This window comes from Canis lupus, chromosome 3 (assembly GCF_048164855.1).
Source record: "Canis lupus baileyi chromosome 3, mCanLup2.hap1, whole genome shotgun sequence".
Taxonomy (NCBI): Eukaryota; Metazoa; Chordata; class Mammalia; order Carnivora; family Canidae; genus Canis; species Canis lupus.
Window position 1 is genome coordinate 48,540,802 of NC_132840.1, and position 27,399 is coordinate 48,568,200.

Genomic DNA, 27,399 nt, shown 5'->3' on the forward strand with positions numbered 1-27,399 from the left:
TACATATGTACACAAAGTAAAGTTCCAACAGAGTTTAATATAAGCCACAGAAAGATGGTGGGGGCTGTGGGTTTTTAAATGTTGAGAAATATGAAAGGTTACAATTATTAGGTGTCATGAAGCCTTTGAAAATTCAGGATATTGTTAGAAATCTGAGGTTGTAGCAAAACTTCTTCGGCCTCAATAGGTACGGATCATGTTCAGTACGCTTTGGATTTTATTTTTTTTATTTATTTATTTTTTCGCTTTGGATTTTAGAAGCACAATTGTTTATGAGTTTTCAGATTTCATGTCGGGACTCCAGTCTCCCGTTCACAGCTGGAGGATAGGAGGTGAACATTTTCCATTCCCAGTTCAACTCTGATGTTGTCTCACAACACTAAACAGAACACCTCCTCCACCACCACTCCCTGCCTTGTTGTTTTGTACGAGAGGGCATAGTCTTTTGTCCTCAGCCCACACTGCACTTTGCTTCTTAGGGATGCAGGGACCTTTTATATTCAGTGTATTTAGCATCTTTTAAAATGGGAGGCATTGGTAGAGTCCTGATATGGAACTGGTTCATGTTCCAGGGCTGGTTGGGCAGGGTTTTACACCAGCAGCGAGACCTGAATCTCTTTCTCCTCTCTCTAGGTTGGATACTACTGAAGAAGGATCCTGTTCAACCTCCTAGATGCCTTTACTGAGTTATTTCTCTATTAAATAGTTAATGAACCAATCGTTTTAAAATCCTACCAAAAATAGTAAGGAAAACTGCAAATGCACCATAATCAAACCTAAAAGTCATTGCCATTCACCATGGATAAAACTTGCCATGTCAGCCAAACTCCAGTCCTCCCCCCACTGTTTGGTGACTTGGAGAACCAATTTGGCGTTGTGTCACCCAGACCTTAGAGCTTGAGTCTAGGGGAGGAGATGTGTTATGCTAAACCCGGACTCCTTGGGAGATGTAAAAGAGTCTCCGAACCTGTTGAGTGACTTCTTCATTCCAGTTCATGGGACACAGGGCACCCTGCCCCCACTGCTGCCTTACGCCATCTCTCTGTGGAGCCATCAGCCCTCGGCTTCCAGAGAGGTGGAGCTAGATCTTCCTAGCTCTGCTTAGGGTTTGATGCACTGGAATTGTATATGGGTTGGTGGTGGGAATTGATCCTGTCCTTCATCCATTGGGACATAAGGATTTGACATTCAGGAGTCAACCCTCTTGTCAGTGCCATCTGACCAGTGGTCTCCCTACTTTCTCATCCGTTCTCCACCCTCGTGTTTTGTTGGGGACAGTTGTTTTGTGGCTGTCTACAAATGCCTTTTGTGACTAATACCATGCAAAACATCTTGTATTTCCCAGGGCTTTCAGGGAAGATCGTTGCCAATTTCACAAAAGTATCATCTGTCACTTCCTGTGTAGGCATAGAATTCTGCATCTTACAAAACCTAACTGGTATGATTTTATGCTGTAATAAAATGACTTATAACAATACTTATTCTCTCTCAGGATGTTACAGTTTCAAGTCAGTGGATCTTGAAGGACAAATCTTTACATTTCTTATGTCCCATAGCACAATGCTAATAAATTTCACTTTTCTGAACCTCAGAGGGATCCCTTTCTGAATAAGTTCAGCGTTCAGGACTTAATGTGGAAAGCCACCTCCTGTCATGGACAAGAGGCCTTGGATATTTAGGACTTTGGAGCTAGAGAGCCTCCAAGGGGCTGATGGTGGATTGTTTGGAGGCAGACTTTGTAAGCCATAGCAGTTGGCCACGCTGAAGGGGACGGAGGACATAGGAAGGAGAGGAACGGGATCTCCTGAGCCTGGCCCAGACCTGAGACCAGGTGCTTCAGCCAGGTGGGAAAGAGCCCTGTGGAATGCAGCCTCCCTGTCAGGCTGTGGTGACTCCTGGTTGCAAGGGCTCCACCCTCCCCGCCTCTGCACGATGAGAGAATGTATAATTCCCTTTGGAGAGTGTGTGATTTAATCACAGGGTGAGGTATCAAGAATTCATCACTAGGTGAGATTAAGAAACAGCTGCTTAACACTGTCACTTCATCAGGATAATTGGTCATAAAATATCTCAGAACTTCAATATGGAGTTTTCATGTAGTATATTAAATTGTATTTTCTAATTTCTAGTTAAACTAAATTATTGCCTCGACTATTCACATATTCTGCTTCAAAATAAATACACTATATTTGCTAAAACTGGTATGAAGTTTAATAACATTCTTAGCATGGAACCTTTTATGCCCTGTCGGAGACAATTCTTTGGCTATAAGTTTTCCCCCAACTACAAATCCATTTTTTTGCCTTAATCTATCACAGGTATTTATCAACTTTAAACCTTGCTTTTTCATTTAAATTCTTAGCCAAGATTTCTCTGTCATTTGTGTTTTTTTTTTTTTAAACAGAGGAAGAGGTGGGAGGAGGGGCAGAGGGAATAGAAGAAAGATTCTCCAGCCGACTCCACATGGAGCACAGAGCCCACACAGGGCTGCATCTCATGACCCTGAGATCATGACTTGAGCCGAAATCAAGAGTCAGATGCTTAACTGAGCCACCCAGGTGCCCCTGTGAGTTTTTATTTTTTAAAATGCCTATATAGTAAATAAGTTTTTTTCAACGACACCCTCCTATCTCCATTTGCTCATCTAAAGCAAGCTTTTCTGTAAGCCTGTTCCCTGAACACTAACCCCATAAGGTTTTACACAAAAGTTGATCCCGCTACCCATCCTGTCTACCAGGATTCATAAAGCACTGGAGCATCTTGAAGGATCCAAGGCCATAGAACCTTTGCAGTGCTGGTGTGGGTTGTTGCCCAAACTTACTTGGCCGTGAAAGCCTTTTGTCTGAATACCCTTTAACCTTAGAACACATTTGGGGAAATGACATTATTTTCCTGTGCTCTGTTCCCAGTCGTTCTGTTTGGTTGCCAGCAGCTCAGTGTGAGGTATGTGTGTCCCAGACGAGTTTACCCGCCTTCCTGGGAGTGGGAGACCTCAAGTATCACCAGGTCCTAAATACCACATGGATTCACGTTGACTCTTTGAAACCGGGATGACATTCTATGGATCCATTTTTTCTATGGGCTTTGATGCAGAAACTCATTTTGTGAATGTGTTTATAGCTACTGATGCCGAAGGGACTGAGGGGAGGCCAGGCTGCCCTCCATTCTGGATGGTGACACACAGCCTGATGTGGAGAGCCTGAGGATATTGGGCAGGTCCCAGGCCTCCAGGAAGAGCGTCCTAGAATTTGGGTTAGCGTAGCCTTCCATCCCGAGGCCGTTGTGGCCAGGCCATCTGGGTTTTGCTGTCCTTGTTTATATCTGATCACTGCTGGAAGAACAAGTGTTTCTCAAGGTCTGTGATCAGCGCGATGAGGACGGAATGAAGGGTGAGGGGAGAGGCAAAGGAGGATCCGTGGATCTGCCTCGGGGTTTCATGGCTCCCAGATCTGCAGGGGTTTGTGGGGGCAGGAGCGCCCGGGGTCATGGTGCACTGGGCTTCCCTGGGCAGGGCCCCCTGGCCCCCTTCTCAGAGCCTCACAAAGGCCTTGTGAACAGACCTGGGCATCAGAGTCTCCTAGGAGATACATAATTTTTAATTGGGTAGGGGTGTTTTCGGTCTTCGTGTTTTGATTTGCAATCTCCTAGTTTGAAGCCTCTCTGACTCTCCTTGGTCAGCTGACGGCTGCTTAAAGAGCAGAGGCGAAAAAGCCAATTTGACAGACCTGGTGTGTCACAAGAATTGCTGGCTGTAGACCTTTTTCGTAAGTGTGGTCAAAGTATCCACCCACACTGCATCACGTGGGTGCTGTTGGAGGGGGCCCACTGTGTGCGCAGGTGGGGATGGCCACTCCTGGCCCCCTTTCTGTCTCCCAGCTGCGTGGCTAGTGTCTGGTGGTCAGGAGCCTGATGACCAGGCCCACCGTCAGCATGGCTGATGCCACCACCAGAGCAGCCCCACGGCGGATGACCAGCTGTTTCGCTGACAATATGCTGGCCGGTGCTGAAAGGGCATGGGCTGCTTCTGGGGTCCTGAAGAGGTCCAGGTGGCACTCGGGCCTTGAATACGTCATCAGGGTGATGCCAGGGGAGCTACCCGTAGCCACTGCAAACAGAAGCAAACTTAGCAGGACTGGGGGGTTGGGAGAGGGCTGTGGCCTTAGGATCAGGAAGCCTCAGGCCCCCCAGGTGGCTCAGCGGTTGAGCGGCTGCCTTCGGCTCAGGGCGTGATCCCGGGGTCCCAGGATTGAGTCCCATGTCAGGCTCCCTGTGGAGAGCCTGCTTCTCTCTCTGCCTGTGTCCCTGCTTCTCTTTCTCTCTCTGTGTCTCATGAATAAATAAATAAAATCTTAAAAAAAAAAAAAAAAAACCCAGCTGCATTCATGATGCTGGGTGACAGTGAATAGACCTCTGTGCCTTACAACAGAAAAGGCTGGCCCAGGAGAAAAACACCAACCTCATCTACTCACAGCAGGATCAGAGGAGGCAATTATTTGGCAAGACATCTCAAAACGTGAGTTTGGCACAGAAATAGTTACTGCTAAATTGACATTAATGTGGGATACCTGGGTGGCTCAGTGGTTGATTATCTGCCTTCAGCTCAGGTCCTGATACTGGAGTCCTGGGATCAAGTCCCACATTGGGCTCCCCACAGGGAGCCTGCTTCTCCCTCTGCCTGTGTCTCTGCCCCTCTCTGTGTGTCTCTCATGAATAAATAAAAAATCTTTTTTAAAAAGTTGACATTAATATGTTCCTACCTGAGCCTCTCCTTGTGATGACAAGTGATACATCAAGTGTCACCTTCACACACATCTAACGAGCACACGTTAAATGCTTAGTAGGACCTGGCTGTCATCTCGTGACACTCGAAGCTCCCAGAGTTTTGACCAGCTAGCTCCCTACTGTGCTGATGAAGGCAGAGCCCAGGACAGGGTGAGGTCACCGAGGTGAGTGTAGTGTCTTGGTGATGTATGTGCAAGCCCAGCACTCCACACCTGCCTGGCCCTAGGAGAGCACCTGTGCCTCGAGCCGAGGCCCTCACTTCATCAGAGAGACCCTGGATAGAAACCAGAGGTTCCCACCTGTCCTATGGGGTACAGAGAGGTAGGTAGGGCAGGGGAAGGGCCCCCCAGCCAGCAGGTCCAGCCAGGCTGCTATGGGCCAGGATGTGGCCTCCTGCCCTGGGCTGGTGTTCAGTGAGGAGAAGGGGCTCCAGGGCCTGACTCTTCTTACCCTTTCTGGTTGTGGGACCACGGGGAAGACACTGAAGCACTCAACCTGCCTTCCTCATCCAAGAATGGGGCTGCAGCTCACTACCTCACAAGGCTAAGGATGTGAAGTACTTCGTGCAGAGCCTGTTAAATCCGAGGTAGTAGCGCCATCCTCCTGGTACTTAGGACATTGTATCCGTGCCAAGAGGAAGAACAGCAGCTTGGGCTTGCACTGTCCCCACTTTTGCCCGAGGCCCACATGCAGGGCAGCCAGGGGCGGGGGTGTCACCAGCATGGTGTGTGCCTGGCAGAAGTGCCGTGACCACATTACCTGAGGACGTGACAGCCTTCGCAGGCCCGGGTCTGGGGGCCGTGCTCACCGTGCTCACCGTACTCACCGCACCGTTGGGGCTCTGCGGCAGCAGCCCCGCATGCTTCTGAGCCTGCAAGAGCAAGAGCTCGCCTGGGTCAGCCTGTCAGCCCTCTGGATCACCACTGGCCTCATCAATGCCCTGCCTTAAAACATCATAAGCTCAGGGCACCTGGGTGGCTCAGTGCTTAAGTGTCTGCCTTCTGCCCAGGTCATGATGCCAGGGTCCTGGGATCGAGTCTTGTGTCTGACTCCCTGCTCATTGGGGAGCCTGCTTGTGCTCTCTCACTCTCTTTCAAATAAGTAATTTTAAAACAAATACCATTGTAAGCTAAAGCAGTGCATGTTCATATAGTCTTTGGGAGTGGGGGCTTCAAGGTGGTGGTGTATAAAATCTGTGTATTTATGCACTGTCTTGGATGCCGAGATGATCTGATCCACACGAAGGCAGAGCCATGCCCTGCTGGGATTCGGGATCTTTGCGAGAAACCTTCCCCCACCACCTGCTGCCTCCACCCCCGGCTCTGCCTTAAGACTGAGCTGGGTGCCTTTACTGTGTCTGAGAAGCAAATGCTGGCCTGCCCTATTTTTTTTTAAGGATTTATTCATTTATTCATAGACACAGAGAGAGAGGCAGGCTCCCTGCAGGGAACCTGATGCAGGACTCGATCCTGGGACACCAGATCACGCCCTGAGCCAAGAGCAGAGGCTCAACCGCTGAGCCACCCAGGCGTCCCTCTGCTTCTCCTTGTAATCGGAGAGCGTACCTCCAGGGGCCGGTCACCACGGGCCCCTCCGTGCCCCCGCAGCTTATCCCACGGACCCCGCTGCAGAGGAGCCGCTCCGAGCGCTCCTGGGCAGCAGGCCGTGCCCCCCCAGGCCGGCGCCCGCCGCTCGCTCACCTCCTCGGCAGCAAGCTTCCAGTCCATGCGGGCCGTGTAGACAGCGAAGGCAGCGGCTGCCAGGAGGCCGCAAGCCAGCATGCCCAGCCAGAGGCCTGCGGGAGGGAGACAAGCCACGGTGGGGACGGGGCCCAGGGCTCCCGGGACCCTCCCCACCTGCCCTCGCAGCACCTACCCATGATTCCCATTCTGACCACAAAGGTCAGAACGATGCCCAGGGGGAGGCCAATGACGTAATACATGACTGCGTTCGCAAGGGCTCCGAAGGCCTGTTTGCCGGTTCCCCTCAGGACTCCGCCGTAGACGCACTGGGAGGGGAGGCGGAAAGGGGGAGAGGCGGGTGTGCGGCTGGCAGCAGGCCGCTCGTGTCGCAAGGCCTCCTTCCACTCCGCCCCGGGACAGCCCTCTGTCCCCTTCTGTGGGGAGACCGAGTCAGGGCGAGTCGCCTGGCCACGGTTGCACAGAATAGCTGTGTTGTGAACACAACCCCAGGGCCGCACCCTGTCCCCTCTTCACCTCCATGCCGTGGAGTCTACCTCTCTAGAAGTCAAGGTAGCACTGGCAACCACCCACCAGCTGGTCTGGGAGACTAGACCCCCGTCACACAGGGTTGTGTTGCGCTTCTTTCCCACCGCTGCCCTAGCAAATTACTGTAAATTAGCGACATAGAACAAGACACGCATACTGTGTTCTGGTTCTGGAGGTGACAAGTCTTGCATATAATCCAAGATCATCTCCCCAGCTCAAGATCTTTAATTTAATCACGTCTGCAAAATCCCCTCATGCCACATGACATGGACAGGGCCAGGGATTAGGATGTGGCTATCTTTGGGGGCCGTTATTCTGGGTACAGCACATGACAAGCAGAGGTGTCATCTGTTCCGGGAGAGACGTGCAGCCCTGGCTCACTGCTGCTACCCGAATGCTCACAGACAGGAACTCACTCTGCTTTCTTTTACTGGTCTCTTCCTCCTAACCGGATCTCCGACCTAATGAACTGAAGAACTACAGCCACAGTTCGTGATGAATAGATATTTGATTGTTTTTATCTCCTTAAGATGAAGGATGTGAAGTGTGTTGTGGTTTGCTTTCACACGTTTGAGCAGAGACGTAATGCATTCGGGATAGAAGACATGTGCCTCTTGGACTTGGAAATGTGGTGTGTATGTTACTTGTGTTTATGTATCATCACATAAATGATATTTTTCAGTTAGAAAAAGACTTCTCCCAAATTGTGATTGATGAGCTTTGGACAAGTATTTCTCAACTTTGCCCTCCAAGGGACATTTGGCAATATCTGGAGATAATTTAGGTGGTCACAACTGAGGGGGGCAGGGGTGTTGCTATTGGCCCCTAGTGGGTTGAGACCAGGGATGCTGCTAAACATCCTGCATGCACAGGGCAGCCTCCCTTATAATAATTATCCATCCTGAAGTGTTATGGTGCCAAGGTTGCAAAGCCCTTTAGAGCATTTTGAATTACAGTGACGATCTCCAGGGGCAAGCACACCAGAAGGGCCGTCCCCCCCACCCCACCCCTTTTGGTTGAGAAGATTATGGGCCTGTTTGGATCAGTGCTCTAGACAGGGACTTGACAGGGAGGTGAAACAGCAGGGTTGTAGGGGCGGGGGGCTCGCTAAGTTCTCCACACATTCCAAATTGATTGGAGGCCGTGCATATGTGCGGCAGAGACCAGAGCAGGCCCAAGCTTCCCACACAGTGCCAACAATGGAGCCTGTGCCCACGGATACTCAAGAGAACCCAGGAGAAAGTCAGAACTGGGCAGACTGGGAAACAGCCCACAGTTGGATCCTTCAGCAGAGAATGGCAGCCTTACCAGCTGTCAGAGCTGTTCAAACATAACGTATCCCCTCTGGCTAATAATTGCCTGCACACCAAGCTAATGCAGACAAAGCAGTGACCCCTAGCAAGCTAGGTCTAAAAGAGAAAAAAACCCCAAAACCAAAAAACCGGCAACAAAACTGAGGAGAGAGATCAGCTGCAGGTTTATAGAGGAGGCAGGATTAACGGAAATAGTCTGGGCAAATAACCAAATAAAACAACAAGCCTTGGGGAAAGTGTGTGTGTGTGTGTGTGTGTGTGTGTGTGTGTGAATAACATTCTCTGGGATGGGTCTGTGCTAGACCACACAGTAGAATTATTTTTTTTAAGATTTTATTTATTTATTCATGAGAGACACAGAGAGAAGCAGAGACAGAGGCAGAGGAAGAAGCAGGCTCGCTGTGGGAAGCCTGATGCGGAACTTGATCACAAGACCTCGGGATCATGACCTGAGCCAAAGGCAGGTGCTCAACCCTGAGCCACCCAGGTGTCCTCACAGAGCAAAATTAAATTAGAGACACGGAATCCCTGGGTGGCGCAGTGGTTTAGCGCCTGCCTTTGGCCCAGGGCCCGATCCTGGAGACCCGGGATCGAATCCCACGTCGGGCTCCCGGTGCCTGGAGCCTGCTTCTCCCTCTGCCTATGTCTCTGCCTCTCTCTCCCTCTGTGACTATCATAAATAAATAAAAATTAAAAAAAAGATTAGATTAGAGACACGGACAAGAAAGAAATCTGGGAATACCACCCAATATTTAGAAGTTAACATACTTCTAAACCCATGGGTCAAAGAATCAAGAACAGGAGAAATTAAAATATTTTGAATGAAAAGTAAAATAATATATCACATTTATTAGATGCTGCTAATGCAGTACTTAGAAATGCCTAGATCCAAAAAGAAGAAAGGCCTCAAATCAATAGCCCAATATTCCACCCTAAGAAACTAGGAAGGGCAAACTATACTGAAATAATGCAGAAGGATGGGAATAAAAATGATGAGAGTGGAAATCACGGAAACAGAGAACAGAAAAGCCACAGAAAATCAACAAAATCCCAAGTTCTAGTTCTTTGATAAGATCCACAAAACTGACGAACACTTGCCAAGGATTTGACTTTGGTAAAATAAGACAAAGAAAATAAGAAAGTGAAGACATGTATTACCAAAATCAGGAATTAAAGAAGGGACATTACCACTGACCATAAAGGAAAGGACTGTAAGGAAATATTGCGAACAACTTCATGCCAGAGAACTAGGCAAATGCAGCTGAAGTGAGTAAATAACTAGAAAGACACAGATTAGTGAAAGTAACTCAACAAGGGGATCCCTGGGTGGCTCAGCAGTTTAGTGCTGCCTTCAGCCCAAGGCGTGGTCCTGGAGTCCCGGGATCGAGTCCTGAGTCAGGCTCTTTGCATGGAGCCTGCTTCTCCCTCTGCCTCTCTCTGTGTGTCTCTCATGAATAAATAAATAATATCTTTTTTAAAAAAAGTAACTCAAGAAATAGAAAGTGAAGAGACCCATAACAAGTCAGTAGTAAATTGAATTAATTTAGAAATCTTCCAACCAAAGCCCAAGCCCAGATGGCTTCCCTGGCAAATGCTATCAAGTATTTAAAGAAGAAATAATGTTGATACTTCCCAAACCCAGAAAGTCTAGGAGGAGAGGACACTTTCAGACTCATTCTGTGAGGCCAGTGTTACCCCGATACCAAAGGCAGATTAAGATATCACAAAGAAAAGATAAGAATTAGCAGAAGAATATCCTTCATGATTGCAGACGCAAAAACTTGAATGAAATGTTAGCAAACCAAATTCAGTGGTAGATAAATAAGATCTATACCATGGTCAGGAGGGCCTTACCCCAGGAATGCAGAGTATAACATTTGCAAATCAATTAATGTAATTATATCGTATTGATAGAATAAGGGATGAAAGCCACTTGATTATCTCAATAGACACAGAAAAGGCATTCTAGAAAATCCAATGCCATTCATGAGAAAATGTTTTAACAAACTAAGAGTAAAAGGGCTCTTTTTCAGCCTGATAAAGGGTGTTTATAAAACCCTACAACTAACATTTAATGCTGAAACACTGAACACTTTAGCCCTAAAGTTGGGAATAAGGCATAGATTGTACTCTCACCACGTGTATCCAGCATCATCTTGGAGTTCTAGCCACATGGAAAGGGGGAAGTAAAACTCTTTATTCACAGATGATCTGATCCTATATGAAAACCTTAAGGGAATCCACACACACACACACAAAACTACTTGAATGAGTTTAACAAAGTCACAGGATGAAAGATGAATGAACAAAGATCATATTTCCATAAGCTGGCAACAATAACCTAAAAATGAAATTAAGACACCAGTTCCATTCACAACTGCATCCAAAAAAGAAAAAAACCCCAAATACTTAGGGATACATTTCACAAAAATGGTGCCAGATGTATCCCCTGGAGACTACAAAACATCATTGGATAAAGAGGACAGAAATAATTGGAGAGACATTCAGTGTCCATGGATTGGAGGCCCCACTATTGTTAAGATGACAGTTCTCCCACAATTGTCCTGTAGATTCAACACAATTCATTTCAAAACTCCCAGCAGGGGGAAGGGGAGGAGTGAGTAGGTGGCACATGGATTTTTAAGGCAGTGAAATCATTCATATGATACTGTAATGGTGGTTACATATCCTTAAACATTTGTCAAAACCCATGGACTCCACAATACCACGAGTGACCCCCTACTATGAGCTCTGGACCTTATTAACATATGGATATTCCCTCACAATTAATAACTACTAAGATGTGAATAATAAGGGAAACTGAGGGAATGGAGGAGATTTATGGGAACTCTCCATTTCCTGCTCAATACTTCTGCAAACCTAAGACTGCTAATTAAAATCTATTAATTTTGTTTCTCAGGACACCTGGGTGGCTCAGTGGTTGAGCACCTGCCTTTGGCTCAGGGTGTGATCCTGGGGTCCTGGGACCCAGTCCCTCATCAGGCTCCCTGCATGGAGCCTGCTTCTCCCTCTGCCTGTGTCTCTGCCTCTCTCTCTCTCTCTCTCTGTCTCTCATGAATAAATAAAATCTTAAAAAAAATTTTTGTTTGTTTCTCAAAAGACAATATCAAGAATTAGCAAGGAAGCAGAAAAACCAGACCCCTCATATATTGCCAGTGGGAATAGAAGATGGTATGGCCACTGCAGAAAACAATCTGGCAGTTTCTTAGGAAGTTAAACATATACTTCCAATAACTGAATACTCAGGACTCTACCAGGAGAAATGAAAACAGTCATCCACACAGAGACTCGTGTGTGAATGTCCCCAGTGGCCTTGGTCAGCACAGCCAAAAAGAGAAACAACCCCAACGTCCATCAACTGGAGAAACAAAATGGGTTCTGTGCGCACAATGGGCTATTTTTCAGTCTTTGAAAGAAACGAAGTCCTGAAAAATGCTACAGCCTCAGAAACAGTATGCCAAGTGAGGGTAACCAGTTACAAAAGATGACATGCAGGATTCCCTTTATAGGGAATGTTCCTGAAAGGCCAAGTTCACCCAGACAGCAGATCTGTGGATTGCCCACGGCTGGCCCTGGAAGCTTGGATTGACTACAAAACAGGCTCTAGGAAATGCAGAGGTGGAGGGTGGGTGATGGAAATACTCCAAAACTGGATTGTCATGATGGTTGCACAATTCTACATGCATGCATTTTATGGTATGTAAATTGCAACTCAATAAAGGGAGGGTTTTTTTAAAAAAAAAAAAAAAAAGCTTTTTTTTTTTTTTTTTTAAATAGCTTCAAGGAGAACTTAAGAATAACATAGCCAGGAGGGAGGATGATAGGTTGCAGATAATAGTTTGCAGAAAACTCGGGTGCCTCTGTGCTCTGGGTTGACTCCCTCCCTCTCAAATGGGTCCCTGGGTCCCTTTGTGCACCCACAGGGTGCGGCTGCTGGTGAACCTCTGACCAATAGGGGGCAGGGCTCCATGCCCGTGGCCCTCAGCTCACAAGGAATCCGGAAGGAAGATTTGTGAGTTTGTGCTGGTGTAATTTTTTTCATTTTTATACTGCTCTCCCTTCATCTTTTGGCTCGTGGGAATTGTAGAAGGGAAGGGGGGTCGTCGTTTCGAATAATGATAGAATGAACGCACGCAAGGCTGTGGGCACTCACTGTGCAGTTAGCCCTTCTCACGACTTAATGAGTCAACCCTCCCGTCCCATGGAGGGGGCCCTGAACTTGGCCTCAGGCTTCACACCAGGGCAGTACTCACACAGATGGCCTCAAACAGCTGAAAGACGATGTAAATCGGCAAGACCTCGTTCACCAGGGCAATGACCTCTCTGCGGAAGAGACAGGAGGAACATTCATGTGCAGCACGCCAGCATGACCGTGACCTCGGGACTCCCGGGGCTCCCCTCTGTTCTAGCACCTCCTAAAAATGATCGGAGTAGAGCCCGTTGCCCCACACAAACCTGACACTCCTAGCACTGAGCTTCTGCGTGTCTGTGGGTCTTCTTAAACTCCAGGAGAGCACCCCCAGTGTCGTCCTGCCTTTTGCTCAGCTTCCTCTCTATGGACAAGCTGGTGACGGAGCCCACGGGCCGGGGAGAGAAGCAGAGATGCTAGCTTCCTCCTGGTGAGAGCGAAGTCGGGGCTAGTCCCGCTTCCTCTGGACCTAGTGCCAAGCCAGCTGTGTGACAAGCCCCTGGGGGACCCGTTGCAAGCCACTCTGACATTTCCCAGAAGTCAGAGAAGAAAACTGATTACCTACTCATCATTTGTAAAAATATGCCCCAGTTTGTTTTTCAGGATGCTCAGCAGCATGCCCACCACCAGCGAGGTGCCCACTGGAAGACAAAGGAAGAGCATTTGGCCCCCAGCCCATGGAGGAGCCCAGCTTAGGTCAGTGCAAGGCAGGACAGCATAGGAAATGGCTTTCCTCCTCTGGTTCTCAAAGTGGGGTTCCTAGACCAGCAGCATCGGCATCACCTGGTCACTTGTTACAAGTGCGGGTTCTCAGACCCCACCTCAGACCTCCTGAATTAGAAACGTGGGGGGAGGCCCAGGGTCTGTGTATTGACATAGCCTTCCAGTGGATTCTAATGCAGTCTACAGGGGCACCTGGGTGGCTCCAGTGGTTGAGCATCTGCCTTTGGCTCAGGTCATGATCCCAGGGTCCTGGGATCGAGCCCCAGGTCAGGCTCCATACAGGGAGCCTGCTTCTCCCTCTGCCTGTGTCTCTGCCTCTCTCTCTGTGTCTCTCATGAATAAATACAGAAAATCTTTTTTTAAAAAATGCAGTCTATAGCCTGCGAACCACTGCTCTCTACAGATGAGTTGATCTGGATCCATCAGCCTCAGCAAGCAGAGCCACGGAGGAGGACACAAGATTGGTTGATCCTGAGGGGTGGCATGGGCAGGCCTCAAGCTCCTGGGGATTATGGGAGGGCAAATTTGCAAAATCTGGACAGCTAGAGGGAGAACCTGGGGAGGAAGGGACTTCACAAGGTCACACTAACATAAGGGGTGGAAAGGCCGTATCAACTCGGCAGGGGCTGCTCTGGGCCAGGTGTCTCCTGCCCCAGGCTCCAATTTTCCAAGCACCCACCCCCCCGACCCCCAAAGGACTCTACCCACCTGTACAGAGCATGCCTGAGATGGCTGAACGCTTAGCTTGTACAGTATCTGCAGCTCCCAGGGAGGTCCCCACCCGGACACAGACCGCATTGCTGAGCCCCAGGGGAATCTGGGATCACAGATGACAAGGGGCTGTCAGTGGAACCAACCTCCTGCCCCTGGAATGGGGTGGGTCTTGAGCTAAGAAGAAGCCGGGGCTGGGGGTAGAGCCACCCTCCAACACCCCAACCCCAGGCCAAGAGGGAGAAGAGCAGGAAGACAGGATGGATCCTAAGGAGACAGCATGAGGACATAGAACATTTGCAGCTGTGGCTGTGAGACGGGATGAGGGTACCCCGAGTGAGCCGGTCAATGCCACCCCTACCCACTCCGTCAGACATCACAGGTGGACTGGCCCTGCCAGTGTGTTGCCAAAACCGCAGGAGTAAATGCATTTTTAAGAGGTGAACATGATCTTAGGGTGGCTGAGTGGCTCAGTCGGTATAACCATCTGCCTTCAGTCCAGGTCATGATCCTGGGGTCCTGGGATTGAGTCCAACATCAGGCTTCCTGCTCAGTGGGGAGCCTGCTTCTCCCTTTCCCTCTGCCCTACTCATGCACACACTCTCTCTCTTGCTCTCAAATAGATTTTTATTTATTTATTTGAAAAAGAGCACAAGCAGCGGGGAGAATCAGAGGGAGAAGCAGGGTCCCTGCAGGGAGCCCGATTTGGGACTAGATCCCAGGACCCCAGGATCATGACCTGAGTCGAAGGCAGACACTTAACTGACTGAGCCACCCAGGCACCCAATAAATAAAGTCTTCAAAAAATTAAAGATAAATGTGATCTTAAATATGCCAGAAAAGCTCCCTGTTAAGAAAAACAAAGTTCTGGGACGCCTAGGTGGCTCAGTGGTTGAGCATCTGCCTTCAGCTCAGGGCGTGATCCTGAGGTCCTAGGATAGAGTCCCACATTGGGCTCCCCACATGGAGCCTGCTTCTCCCTCTGCCTATGTCTCTACTTCTCTGTGTCTCTCATGAATCAATAAATAAAATCTTTAAAAAAAAAAAAAACCCCAAAATTCTGTGGAAGCCATTATAATATTATAATGGCTTAATATTATAATATTAAGCAGCTTATAAATTAGTGTTTTGCGTGTAGACGTTTGCAAGTCATTTCCTTAAGCCCAGGGTCGCAGACTGCACGTCCCCAGAAGGCTGGCAGACACATACCTGAGTGACATGGGACAACTCACATCTCTGTGGGAAGAGGAAGGAGCTACGGGGGCCATGGTGGGGGATGGTGATGTCCCCCACACGAGCAGGGGACACTGTCACCCAGCTCTCGCTGACCCGGGTGTGCAGGAATGTGGGCCCACCACGAAATGGAATGTCCCATTTTTCAAGAAAATGCAAACATTCAGATTATGATGTGGAATCTCCCCATTTTTAAATGGTGCTAATTATTTCACAAGGTTCTAACAACACGAGTTCAGTATTACCCTTGGTGGAGCAGGTGTGGGACATAGGAGGGTCACTCAGGAGATAGAGCTGGCATGCCAGATAGATAGAGTGACAGCATGCCCATCTTCTGTGCCACCCCAGGCCATCAGGAGGGCCAGGCCAGCATGGAGGGTGTGGCGAAGGCACCCCCAGAAGAGACTCACCATGTAGACTATGGTGGCTAGCTCGTAGATGATGGCCTGGCTGGAGAGGTCCAGCACGCTGATCAGGCCTGCAGGGTGGAGGGGGTGAGTGGGAAGGAGGCACATGGTGAGCACGCAGCTCTGGGGCCTGCTAACAGTGATTTCCAAGGGCAGATTTGCAATAGAAAAGGTTCCTGCGTGGCCTTCAGCCTTCCAGGGAGATCCCACCCAGTTGTGGAATTGACTGCAGACCATTTGTTCCCCATAGGGTGTGACTTTCAAGTCCTTGGAGGAGGCATGATGAGCAAGAGAAAAGAGACCTGGGCCAAGATTAGGAGAGCCGAGTTTGGGTCTCAGCCCTGCCACTGTGCAACTCTGTGCCACTCTGCACAGTCTTTTGTTCTCAGGGTTCAGTTTACCTATCTGTAAATGGGGGGCAAGTGTTGGACCAGAAGATCTCCCAGGGCCATTCTCACACTGGCCTGATTCTCAGGCTGGGTGGACACTGCACTGGGTGCTCCGTGCGCATCAGGTGAGAGCCCCAAACCTGCCAGGCCCACACATGCTCACACCCTGGTTGGTTCAGTCCCTTGATCCCTCACTGACTCGACCCCCTGCCCCGGGCACCTGCTCAGTTCCAGGCCTGTACTGGGCGGTGCTGGGGTCCTGACACAAGAGACCCAGGCCCGCCTTCCAGGAGCCCACAGCCTGATGGGGGAGATGAGAGAGCCTAAGACCCAGCCTGGGCCAGGCTGCTGACCCGCTCGTCCAGGGAGGGGGCTTCTGAGCTGCCCACAAGGTTCTCCCGAGCTGTGCTCGCCCACGTACCCATGAGGAAGGTCCCAATCTCGTAGGCCCACCACTCGATGCATGTCATGAGCATGCTGGGAATGGCCAGGGAGAAGAAGGAGCCCCAGTCCTGCAGGCACTGTCTGGACCAGCCTAGGAACAGAAGTCCCGCTCATGAGCCAAGCAGGGAGCCCGCCCCTGCCAGGAGCCCCCGCCGGCCTGGCTCTGCCCACTCCCAGGTTCAGCTCAGCACTTGGGGCAGGGCACCTGCTCACGGGGCCGCCCGGGACAGGAGCCTTGGATGTGGGGGAGAGTCCCCACCTGCCCACGACACCACAGGATCTGGGGCAACTACTCTGCCCTTTCTGGGTTCCGTATTCCCCTCTGAAAACCTGAGTTCTTATCTCTGCCCTGCCTCTCCCGAAGGGTTCTTGGGAGGATGGCATGAGGTCGAGGTTGCCGAAAGGATGCTCAGGGCGGATAGGACCGTGCAGACAGGAAGAGCAGAGTTTGCAAGACTCCCCGAGTCATGACTGAGGCCCCGGCCAGAGAGCCGGTCCTGAAATGCCCGCAGGAGGACCCCACAGTCTGCAGAGTTTGGTTTCAGGAGGCAGAAAGGCTCAGACGGGCACAGTTTCAAGTCCACCCCCACCATACAACACCTCTGGCATTTTGGGCAAATTGTTTGACCTCACTCTGTATCCATTTCCTCTGCATAAGAAAAATGGGGATAATAAGGTGTCAAGGGGTTTAATTGAGGCCAGAAATGCTGGGCACTGGACCCACTGCTGACACCTAGGATTTCACCTGTCACCACCCTGAGATCAGGGAGCCAGCCAGAGCGCTCCCCGAGGCTGTCCCAGCAGGGCTCTCCACCATGTCACATTTGATGGGGGGATCTGGGGCATCTGGGGGTGGAGTCCTGAGGGGTGGAGCAAAGGGGAAGAAGGCCCAGAAGGGAAGTAGAGGCAGGCGGGAGGCAGGAGGGAGACAGGGCTCCTCCAATGGGGCTCCACCCGGTCTCTGTCCACCTGCAGAATGCACACCCTGTGCCCGTGCTGGGGTCCTGCCTGCTGCTGGTCTGCCCAGCTCCCCAAAGGCAGGGCAGCCCCCTGCACCTGCCCATGTCTCCAGGTGAAGCTTCTTCAGCACAATGTAGAGAAAGAGGAAGATGATCTGCACGAAGTAGGAGACTGTGACGGCATAAGCAGAGCCCCTGGGAAAGGAGAGAGAGCAGGGCTGGGTAGGTGCCAGACTCCAGCCCTGGGGGTAGGGGGCTCTCCTGCTACAGCCAGTATGGAGGGGAAGGGAGACAAGGGTGGCCAGCCAGCACCCCATCCCAGGATCGGCCACAGGAGCCTCTAGTGCCATTGGCACATGACCACAGTGTCCCTGGAGTCACCCTGCCAGGGCCCCACTCTCGGCCTTTCCTGGCAGGCTGGGGCAGGGATGAGGAGGGCTCCTGTCCCTGTCTCCTTGGTGGGGAATCCCCTAGAACCCAAGGGACCAGCAGGAACCCCCAATTCCTCGTGACACTGCACTTCCAGATGGCAAAACCTCACTGTTCTTGTGAGCCAAGGATGGTGACCGACCCGCCCGGTTGGGGACAGAGTGCCCGGTGGGCAGTGCTCCCTGAAGCCCACCAGTCCCGGTGCTCACTTGACCCCCAGGCTCAGCATGGAAACCAGGATGTAGTTGGCCAAGCCATTGATGCAGTTGCCCACGATGCCACTGAAGACTTGGGGCCAGACGATGCCCTGAAATAAATGAAGGGGGAGGGGTGCGGGCGGACAGGACCAAGGGGTATGGCCAAGCTCGGCACATCCAGGGGTTGGAAGGAGGCTGGGGACACATAGCTCCTTGCTGGGCCCTGGTCAGGACATGGCACAGCAGGCTCGCAGATCACGCAGAAAGGAAAACCCAGGCACCCCTTCCCACTGGATCAGGGCAGTGTGCTGGGGCAGGGGGCCGCCCCTCTAGCCAGGGACCTGTACCTGATTTTGCAGATATTTTGCCAGCAGGACATAAAGAAAACATGCCTGTGTAAAAGAAAAAAGAAAAAAAAAATCACAAACACAAACAATGACTACCCCAAAAACATGAAGTGAATATCAGAAGATTATTTCTTGGGATACCTGAGTATGGATCAATTACTTCACTAAAGTATAATGGGACCCCACAGGTAGGCTGAAGCCTGAAGAGCCGTCTATGTGCCCAGGTCCCGCCTAGGAGGGAGAGGCCCCCTCGGGGCTCCTGCTCTGCCACAGGGAGGGCAGACAGGCAGGAAAGGTCGGCTCCAACAGCTGGCACACGTCAGTGGGCTTGTGTAAGAGCAGAGCACCTGGAAGGGCTCCTGGCTGCCAACCCGGACCTTCCACTCAGGGAGGCCACCCAGGGGTCTGTGCACAGAAGGACCCATCAGAGCCCAAAGCCACAATTGTGACCACCCTTGAGCCTGGCTCTGGCTGCTGCACCCAAGAACCTGGAGGGAGTGGCCTCAGGCTGGGGGGGGGAGGCAGAGGGGGACTCAGCAGTGGTAGTCTCTGCTCGGTAGGTTCATCGGTAGGTACCCCGTCCCTTCCCTTAGCCCTCTGCTTCTCTCCAGTATAGCACAGCGATTATGAGCATGGAGCTGGAGCTCAACTGCCTTGGGTTCAAGTGCTGGCTCCACTTCTTATGAGCTGTGTGATATTCGGCAAGTTGCTTAACCTCTCTGGGCCTAGTGTCTTCATCTACAATGGAGATAATAATGTGTGTGTATACTTCATATTTATCTCTACATATATATGTAAAGTTCACATTGCCAAATGCTTACAAAACAGCACACTGAAGCACATGTAAGCATTTCAAGTATTGGGTAAGCATTATGTAAACAATATTTGTCACTTTTTGGATTTATTGGCAAATTTTACAGCAGTATTTTATGGGAGGGACTTGCTTTATTTGATAAAGGAGGTACCATAGTGATAACTTTATAGATGCCTTCCCCTGACCCAACCCCAGTGGCCTTGTTTGTCAAGACACCATCATCACCTTGGTCTGAAGAGCCAAAGTGTGGTTTCTAGGGCAGACTTGGAGGCGAAAGACTGGCCTTTTCAGGTGGTTTCCATAGTAGGGCAGAAATTTGGACCTGACCAGGCCCTGGAGATGTCACAGCAATGGGTTTTCAGACAGGTGCATGTAGCTGGGGTACCTCCCGCCAGGCCTGGCATGCTTTAAAGTACCTTGCATTCGCCCTGACTCATCCCTTTCCTGGATCCCTCCTCAAGAACTTTACTTCGTGGTGTCATGGGGGATGGGGTGCTCTGGCTCCAAAGATACCATCCCTGATGCAACACTGTCAGGTAGTACCATGTGTCATTAAGCCTCAACAAATCCCTAAGCCTCATGAAGTCTGTGTAGCAGCAAGTTCCTGAGCAGACATACAGACCACTGATCAGGCTAGGAATCTCAGAAACTGACCCGACTAGATGCACCTGCTTAGCTGGTATTTAATAAATTAATGGAGAAAGGAGAGAATATGCAACAATTATTCCTAGTTAAAGTTTGTTAGATGGATTAGAGTCTTAAAGGTAAAAATAAAAACCATAGGAGGGCTCAAAGAAGACACAGGCACATGTTTATATAATCTTGCAACGGGATGTTTTTAAGCTATTAAAGACTTCATAAAGAAGAGGATTAATGAATCTGTTATGTATACATTAAAAATTCTGTAGGTCAAAATTATAAAAAAATTAAAAGGCAAGTGACATATATGACAAAGGGTTTAGATATTAGTTAATAAGAGTTATAATAATTAGAAAACGATTAACCCAGGGACGCCTAGGTGGCTCAGTTGGTTAAGTGTTGGACTCTTGATTGCGGCTCGTGGTCATGATCTCAGGATCATGAGATCAGGCCCTACTTGGGGCTCCACGAGTAAAAGGACTCTGCTTAAGATTCTCTCTCCCTCTGCCCCTCCCTCGCTCTCTCTCGCTCTCTCTAAAATAAATAAATAAGTCTTTTTAAAAAAGGATTAATCCACTAAAATAAGTGAAGGGTATGACCATTCACAGAAGAACAAAATGATCAATAAATACACGAAAAAAATGTTCATTAGCAATAAAATGCATGTGAAAACTATTTTGAATTGGAGAAAATGTTAGTAACAATGCTCTGCGCTAACGAGTGTTACTAGTGGGGGTAGAATTGGTACAAATTCATATCAAAAGCCATTGAGAGAGCAAGACTGCATTCCAACAATACACCTGATGAAAACCGTTACAGATGTTCACAAAGATTTTTCTATACCACTGTTTATCACAATCTTCCTTGTAATAGTGAATACTGGAAACAACTGAAATACCTACCAATTAGGGATGGGTTAATACACTGTGGCACTATAGGATACTCTGTAGCCTTTGAAATGGATATTGCAGAAGGCTATTTAAAATCACATCAAGAGGCTAACAACATATTGGAAAGGGGGAAAAAAAGCAGGTTATAATACAATATACACACATTGACCCTTTTTCCAACTATATATGTGCATGTGTGTTTGAACACACGCACCCGCAAGCAGAAATAATCCTGGAAAGAGCTATTACCCTGTATTCTCTCTGGGTGGCAGGATTAGAGGTGATTGAAAATGTTTCTTTCCCACTCTTCCCACAAGTTCTCCCATAAGTGGTTTTCTCATCAAAAAAAAAAAAAAAACATGTTAGGGGGCACCTGGGTGGCTCAGTGGTTGAACATCTGTCTTTGGCTCAGGGTGTGATCCCAGGGTCTCGGGATCAAGACCCACATCAGCTCCCCTGCAGGGAGCCTGCTTCTCCCTCTGCCTGTGTCTCTGCCTCTCTCTGTGTGTCTCTCATGAATAAATAAATAAAATCTTTAAACAAACATGTTAGAGTGCTTCTTAAAAGTTCCATCTGCAGGGAATGAAACTAGAATTCTCATGTCCCTTTCTGCCAGACTCAGTGGCACAGCAGAAGGCGGCTGTGGGCTCATGGGCCTCTCCAACAAGAGCATGGAAAAGCAAATCGCCAGCACCTAAGGGGGTGTAAGTCCACCCTTAGTCAGCAGACAGAGGCACTTACTGGAAGCATTGGGATGACAATCAGCACGTACTCCTGGGTTAGCCTACAAGAGAAGCAGGAGCTCCAAGCCTCCCAGGCTGTGCCAGAGGAGCACTCTGGGGGCCCCAGGTTTAAAGAGAGGCTCTGCCAGGCCCTGAAGATCGTTGGCCAAGGAGAGTGAAACCCCAGCAGTCATGGAGTGCCGCTACTGCGTGCTAGGAAGGTGGCAGGAGGGGGACCCCTCATGGCTGGGAACTTAAACTCAAGGGTAAAGGTGGTGCGTGCAGGGATGGGGTGGGCAGGGAAGGTTATATCTTATCAAGAAATAAGCAAATGAAGTGCACGTACTACAGAATGAACAAAGTATTCCCACGAGGGGACAGTGCACACTTCTTTCCTCCAAAAGCATCTGGGAAGCCCCATCTATAGGCACAGATCCCTTCTTTCTCCTCTCCTGCATTAAACCTGGCGTGTCTGCCCCCTGCTGGTCGCATCTGGAGCAGCATGCTGCTAGGGAGGAACCTGAAACCCAACCCTGGAACCTTACCCCTAGAAGCTGCGCTTGCCATGGGGCCTAGGGAGTGGTTTTCCTTGGGGGGGTGGGGGGGGCGAGGGAAGGGGCTCCCATCCCCGCTTCCCTGCAGAAGCCAAGCAGTACCTGGACACGGCCGGGTCCTGCCTGAAGAGCAGCAGGATAGTCTCGGTGTTGAGGAAGAGCGCCCAGCAGGGGAAGCAGCAGAGGAGCAGCACCAGGGTACCCCTCTGCAGGATGACCCCCACGTGCTTCTTGTTGGGGCTGCCGAAGCTCTGCAAAACAGCTCGTTCCTGGGTCAGGCTGCCCACACCTTCATTACCTTCCCTCTGTCCCCTGGGTGAGCCTAACCAGGGCATCAGCCTCCTAGCAGAGCCAGTGCTGTAGGGATGGCCCCAGGCACCACAGGTACCTGTCAATGCCTCGGTAGCCAGCATTTGGCACCCCCTGATTACAGCCTGGAGTAGGGGGTGGCGTCCTCTGCAGGGGCTCAGCCGGCTCATAGAATCATTATAGCAGTGATTTACGGGGCTCTACCTCCGCCAGGCCCTGCGCCAGCCTGCCTGCCCATTGTCCTCAGTTCTTTAAAAGCGCCTAACAAGGAGGGGGTTATTTCCCCCATCACAGCTAAAGCAAGGGAAGCTCCCAGAGCATTTGTCAAGTCTCCATGCTGAGAACTGGTGGCCAGGACCAAGCCCGGGTCCCCAGGTCCACTGTGAGTCCAGACCCCCCAGGAAAGCTGAGCCCCACCGGACTGTGGGCCCCCGAGGGCAGGAGGGTCCCCTATGTGCATCCTCAGCATTTGACACATGAGGGCAAGGAACTGCCTCCGCCCCGTTCCTTCCATGGCTCTCTTGCCCGTCTGCTCAGTCTCTTAAAACGAAGGATCTAGGGCCTCTGGGTGGCTCAGGGGTGGAGGGTCTGCCTTTGGCTCAGGGCGTGATCCTGGTGTCCTGGGATCAAGTCCCGCATCGGGCTCCCCGAAGGGAGCCTGCTTCATCCCCCTGCCTATGTCTCTGCCTCTCTCTCGCTGTGTCTCATTAATAAATAAACACAATCTTTAAAAAAATAAAAATGAAGGATCCCCGACAACATGAGGTCCTTGCAGGCGGGCCAGGAGCAGGTGTCCCCTGGGCCCATTTGATGGGCTCCCAGGTCCAGGGTCACCGAACGGTCTCCTGGCCAGCTCTGGGAGGCCCACCTACCTGAGACATCAAGGTGTCACACGCCGAGGACAAGCCCAAGCCTATGGAAACTCCACAGACGTTGACAAACTGGAGGTGCACACAGGAGACAACACAGGGGTTGTCAGGGAGGACTCCAGAGGGGGAACCCTGTGTCTGGGGGAGGCCATCCAACAGCAGCTCTGATATGCAACTGAGCCGGAGACCCCCGTCCCTCCCCAGGCCCTGCCTGCATGTGCTGTGTGCCCCTGGGCGAGCCCCCCAGGTCCCAGCTGTGAATGCAGCTATCAGCCTTCCCGCTGTGCCTCTGGGGATGCTGCGGGGGCGGGGCGGGAAGAATGTCCCCACAGGCCGGGCCATACTCACGGCCACCGCGAGGGTCACTGCCGCCAGCTCCAGCTTGCCCAGGTGCCCGCAAAACACAGAACTCACGAAATGGATCATGAAGGTGAGCACCTGGAACAGGTACTGGAGGATGCAGCCAGGGTCAAGCCCCGCCCCGCCCTGCACAGGGGGGCTTCTCCACATCCTGCGGGAACTCACGCCAGAACCCACAAACAACACAGCCCCCCCGGGGCCGATGGGCCACAACCAGGAGAGTGAGCATTTTGGGGCTGAGGCAGACAGCAGCCAGGGCTGGGAGTCAGGAGACGGGAGTCTTGCTCCCATTCTGCCCCGAGCAGTTGCCCTTAACCTCTGGGGTCAACCTCTGGGTTCTGGTTTCCCTGCCTCAAAGCACACGAATATGCCAGAAGCACCTAGCACACACAGAGCCCGGAGTGCACAGGGCTTAGCTCAAACATCTCATACCCAGTGACGCTATTCTAATCATGTGGTCAGACCACACACAGTTTGGGTTGAATCACCTACAAAAGAGTCATGGCTGGGTCACCTGGGTGGCTCAGGGGTTGAGCGTCTGCCTTTGGCTCAAGTTGTGATCCTGGGGTACTGGGATCAATTCTTGCATCAGGTTCCCCCACAGGGAGCCTGCTTCTCCCTCTGCATGTGTCTCTGCCTCTGTCTGTGTCTCTCATGAATAAATAAGGTGCTGTCCAGGGACAGCTGTCCTCCTGCTGTCACCTGCTCTGGGCAGTGGCCCCTGGTACAGCCTGCACATGGTCAGCATGGACATTTGCTGGGCAAGGGCATGAGTAGCTCTTACTGCCTTACTGCCTCCCACACCCCCACAACTTCACCTCCTTACCAGGGGTCCAGAAAGGGCGATGAGTGTCCACACCTCGGCCCAAAAGCCAACGGGGAGCAGCCTGCGGAGGGCAGGGCAACAGCCCCCTTGGTCTTGGGGGACTGTGTCCTGAACGCTGTCCATTCCGAGACTGGGCCGCTGTCCACCCTGCATGCCTGAGCACTCCTACAGCCCTCCTTGCCCAGCCAAGCCCATGTCACCTTGCAGCCTGGCTAATGAGTAAGGGGCAGGAGGAGGGGCTGCTGCAGCCGCCTATGGGACGTGCCCTGCCTCCTGGCACCGTGGCCCTGTTGCCCAGCCCAGGGGAGGACGGGATGGAGCCCTGGGCACCTGGGAGTCACCCGGGCTGATGTCTGTGCCTACTGTCCCAGAGGGGTCAGCTGCAAAGCCCCAGGAGGAGAAGGTTTGGGGTAGCGTGGGGTGTGCTGGTTCTGGGGGCAAGGGCAGGACGGCCTGGCTGGGGTGGGCTGAGATGCTGGACATTGTATACCCCCGCATGACAGTGCCCGTGATGACAGAGAGGTGGGCAGCCTCCAGAGCCCCAGGAGGGGTACGGTGGGAGGGGGCAGCAGCCTGGAGCCAGGACACCGAGGGAGAGACCCTCCAGCCCCCTCCCTCCCTGCCATCCCTTTCGGCAGCATCCCTGAGAACAGGTGTGACCCCACCTGGGCAAACAGCTCACCCCTCCTCACGTCCATTTTGCCCAGTGAAGCTGTCACTGGGCATCCCACCAGGCTCCTCTGTGGCCTGCCCAGTCTGCCTTCAACTCTGCCCCACACAGGGGCGGCCTATGACCCACCACGGACGGGCAGGGCAGAGGCCATGGGAGGGCCTGTGCCCATCCACCTAGCTGTTTCCCATACCCACCCCTGCCTGAGAGAGCAGCCGGCAGGACCCCAGGACCCAGTTCCTGTGGGAGCTGCAGGGGGCGGGGGGGCAGCGGAGCAGGACCCCCACAAAGGAGAAGAGTCAGGATGAAAGCAACGAACCCGCACTGCCTCCCACATGCACATGCACATCCTTGCTTCATGCGGAATCCCAACTGCTCCGCTGCTCCAGGCATCAGAGGCTGACCTGGGTGACGACCACTCCTGCCCTCATTCTGCACAGCTCCTACTGCAAATTTCTACCACCTGTACGCTCCACAGTAAAATTAACTGCCACCGACAAAGAGGAAAGAAAAGACATTTAATACCATTGTAATTATTACCGTAGGACCCCAAAAAAGGCAGGGCTACAGATAAAAGCTACAGCGCTCTGGTTACAAGCCCTTCACTGGTACCTATCATGTGGCTCTTCTAATGCCTTTTTCAGGGCTCCTCACCTTTGGCTGGTTTGGCTTCCTCTCCTGAAAGGGTGGCCAAAACCTGTCCTTCACTCCCGGACACCTAGACCCCAGGGGGTCTCTGTTACCTGACACCCGTTGTCTCCAGTCGTGGGGCCCCTGCAACAGGTGTGGTGTCCAGCCAGCCCAGGCCCACTGTCCCACTCCTGCGGCAGTGGAGTGACTTCCACGGTCAGAAGTCATGCTCTGTGGGAGTCCCCAGCGATGAGGAGGTTTGGGGGTGTGCGGGGCAGATGAGTAAAACTAAACCCAAGGTCCGTTTTGATGAAGGCCAACCCGCCCCCACCAGGATGGAAGGTATACGAGGCAAACGGCCTGCTTCCAGCTACGACACACTGGGGTCTGCTTCCAGTGAGGGTTTATCCAAGCTGCCCAAGGGCGTGCTGAGCAGCAGCCGGTCAAGATCAGCTCACCCTCGGGAGGGCAAGCCCTTGCCTGAGAGGCCTCAAAACCATTCCCGCAAATATTCCCCAGGATTTTTGCATAAGCTAATAATTTCTACATTTACCTCTGGATACAGACAGCTATTCTTTCAGGCCCCAGGTGAGTTCTGGGATCCAGGCCTGGGGATCAGGAACAAAGGATTAGTTAGGGTCCAGTGGCCATGTGGGTGCTGCTGCAGGCATGGGGCGTGCTGGGAGCTGCCCCCCCACCCACCCCAGGTGAGGAGTTTCTGGATCTCGAGTCCTCCGAGGGCTCCCAGGTGACTGTACTTTGCAGTTAGGCCTGCACTGTGGGCCGTGGTTCCGAAGCTTGCCCGTCCAGCCCCGGTCTGGTGTTCTGGGACAATGTGGAGTCAGGTAGCACAGCAGAGGCCTGGTACTGTCCCCAGGGAGGTGAGAGCTCGGGGGTCGGCCCAGTGCTACTGGGAGCTTGGCCACCCTCCTGTTCCGCATCCCCTGCGGCCTCAGACAGCACATACCACGTTGATCAGTTCAGCTCCTGGTAACAGGACCATGGATCCCCATGACTTCTGAAGCCTCTCACTTCTCGGGTGACCTTCCCCTTGGGATCCTGTGACCTACAATGTCCTTCCTCCCCTTATGCCAGTTTTGTGTCCATCACTGTTCTTGGTGGAAACAGTAGAAACTATCTTGAGATTAATGCCTGAAAAGCAAGGGGGCCGGGGAAGGGAACAATTATGAGCAGATGAACATTGGCAGAGGCAAGTTGAGCAGCCAGCCTGGAAAACAGAGGATCCAGGGACTTTGGACTCTGAGCTTTACAAGCAAGCTCCTGAGATGGCTCAGCTCCAAACATCTTCCATCCCAGAGGCCAATTCTTGGAAGATGGAGCAGGAGCCAGTCATTTCTGGGAAGGGAAGTGGAGCAGGATGGAAGCAGGGAGCTGTGGCCACCTGGAGTGCGGCAGTGGGTTCCCCCCAAAGATGGAATGCTGCACAGGTAAAAAAAAATTTTTTTAATTTTAAATCTTTAATTTGTTTTCACGTTTTTCCTTCTTTTTGCTTCCAAAAGGAAAGGAGAGGGATCCCTGGGTGGCGCAGCGGTTTGGCGCCTGCCTTTGGCCCAGGGCGCGATCCTGGAGACCCGGGATCGAATCCCACGTCGGGCTCCCGGTACATGGAGCCTGCTTCTCCCTCTGCCTGTGTCTCTGCCTCTCTCTCTCTCTCTCTGTGTGACTCTCATAAATAAATAAAAATTAAAAAAAAATAAAAGGAAAGGAAAGGAGAGCATAGCTC

The 27,399-nt window shown here is 51.5% G+C and overlaps 2 protein-coding genes across 16 annotated transcripts in view; one reads left to right on the top strand and one right to left on the bottom strand.

Annotated features, from left to right (window-relative positions):
- The window catches only part of ALDH3A2 (aldehyde dehydrogenase 3 family member A2), a 124,092-nt gene extending 122,501 nt beyond the window's left edge, over positions 1 to 1,591 (top strand). For all 6 annotated transcript variants that reach the window (XM_072820936.1, XM_072820937.1, XM_072820938.1 and 3 more), the window contains one exon: positions 634 to 1,591. Coding sequence is in view for 2 of the 6 variants with exons in the window: in XM_072820937.1 (XP_072677038.1) it covers positions 634 to 648 (15 nt within the window). In the remaining 4 variants the exon portion in view is untranslated. The remainder of the gene's footprint in view (positions 1 to 633) is intronic.
- Positions 1,592 to 2,541: 950 nt separating this feature from the next.
- On the bottom strand, positions 2,542 to 26,893 carry SLC47A2 (solute carrier family 47 member 2). Of its 10 annotated transcripts, none has more exons than XM_072820947.1 (22): positions 26,623 to 26,893; positions 26,209 to 26,263; positions 25,769 to 25,886; positions 25,345 to 25,512; positions 24,356 to 24,416; positions 23,518 to 23,619; positions 23,173 to 23,241; positions 22,094 to 22,242; positions 21,457 to 21,499; positions 20,965 to 21,051; positions 18,373 to 18,417; positions 18,038 to 18,135; positions 17,425 to 17,594; positions 16,418 to 16,531; positions 15,611 to 15,678; positions 13,965 to 14,073; positions 13,099 to 13,174; positions 12,598 to 12,667; positions 6,658 to 6,790; positions 6,483 to 6,577; positions 5,542 to 5,653; positions 2,542 to 4,105 (listed from the first exon to the last, which is right to left on the bottom strand). In XM_072820947.1, the coding sequence occupies exons 4-22, from the start codon at positions 25,416 to 25,418 to the stop codon at positions 3,885 to 3,887; spliced, it is 1,896 nt and encodes a 631-aa protein (XP_072677048.1). In that variant the 5' UTR covers positions 25,419 to 25,512; positions 25,769 to 25,886; positions 26,209 to 26,263; positions 26,623 to 26,893; the 3' UTR covers positions 2,542 to 3,884. The 10 variants fall into 10 exon arrangements, with proteins under 10 accessions (XP_072677048.1, XP_072677049.1, XP_072677050.1 ...); XM_072820948.1 differs by having other exon boundaries at positions 25,680 to 25,886; XM_072820949.1 differs by lacking the exon at positions 25,769 to 25,886.
- Positions 26,894 to 27,399: the final 506 nt, after the last annotated feature.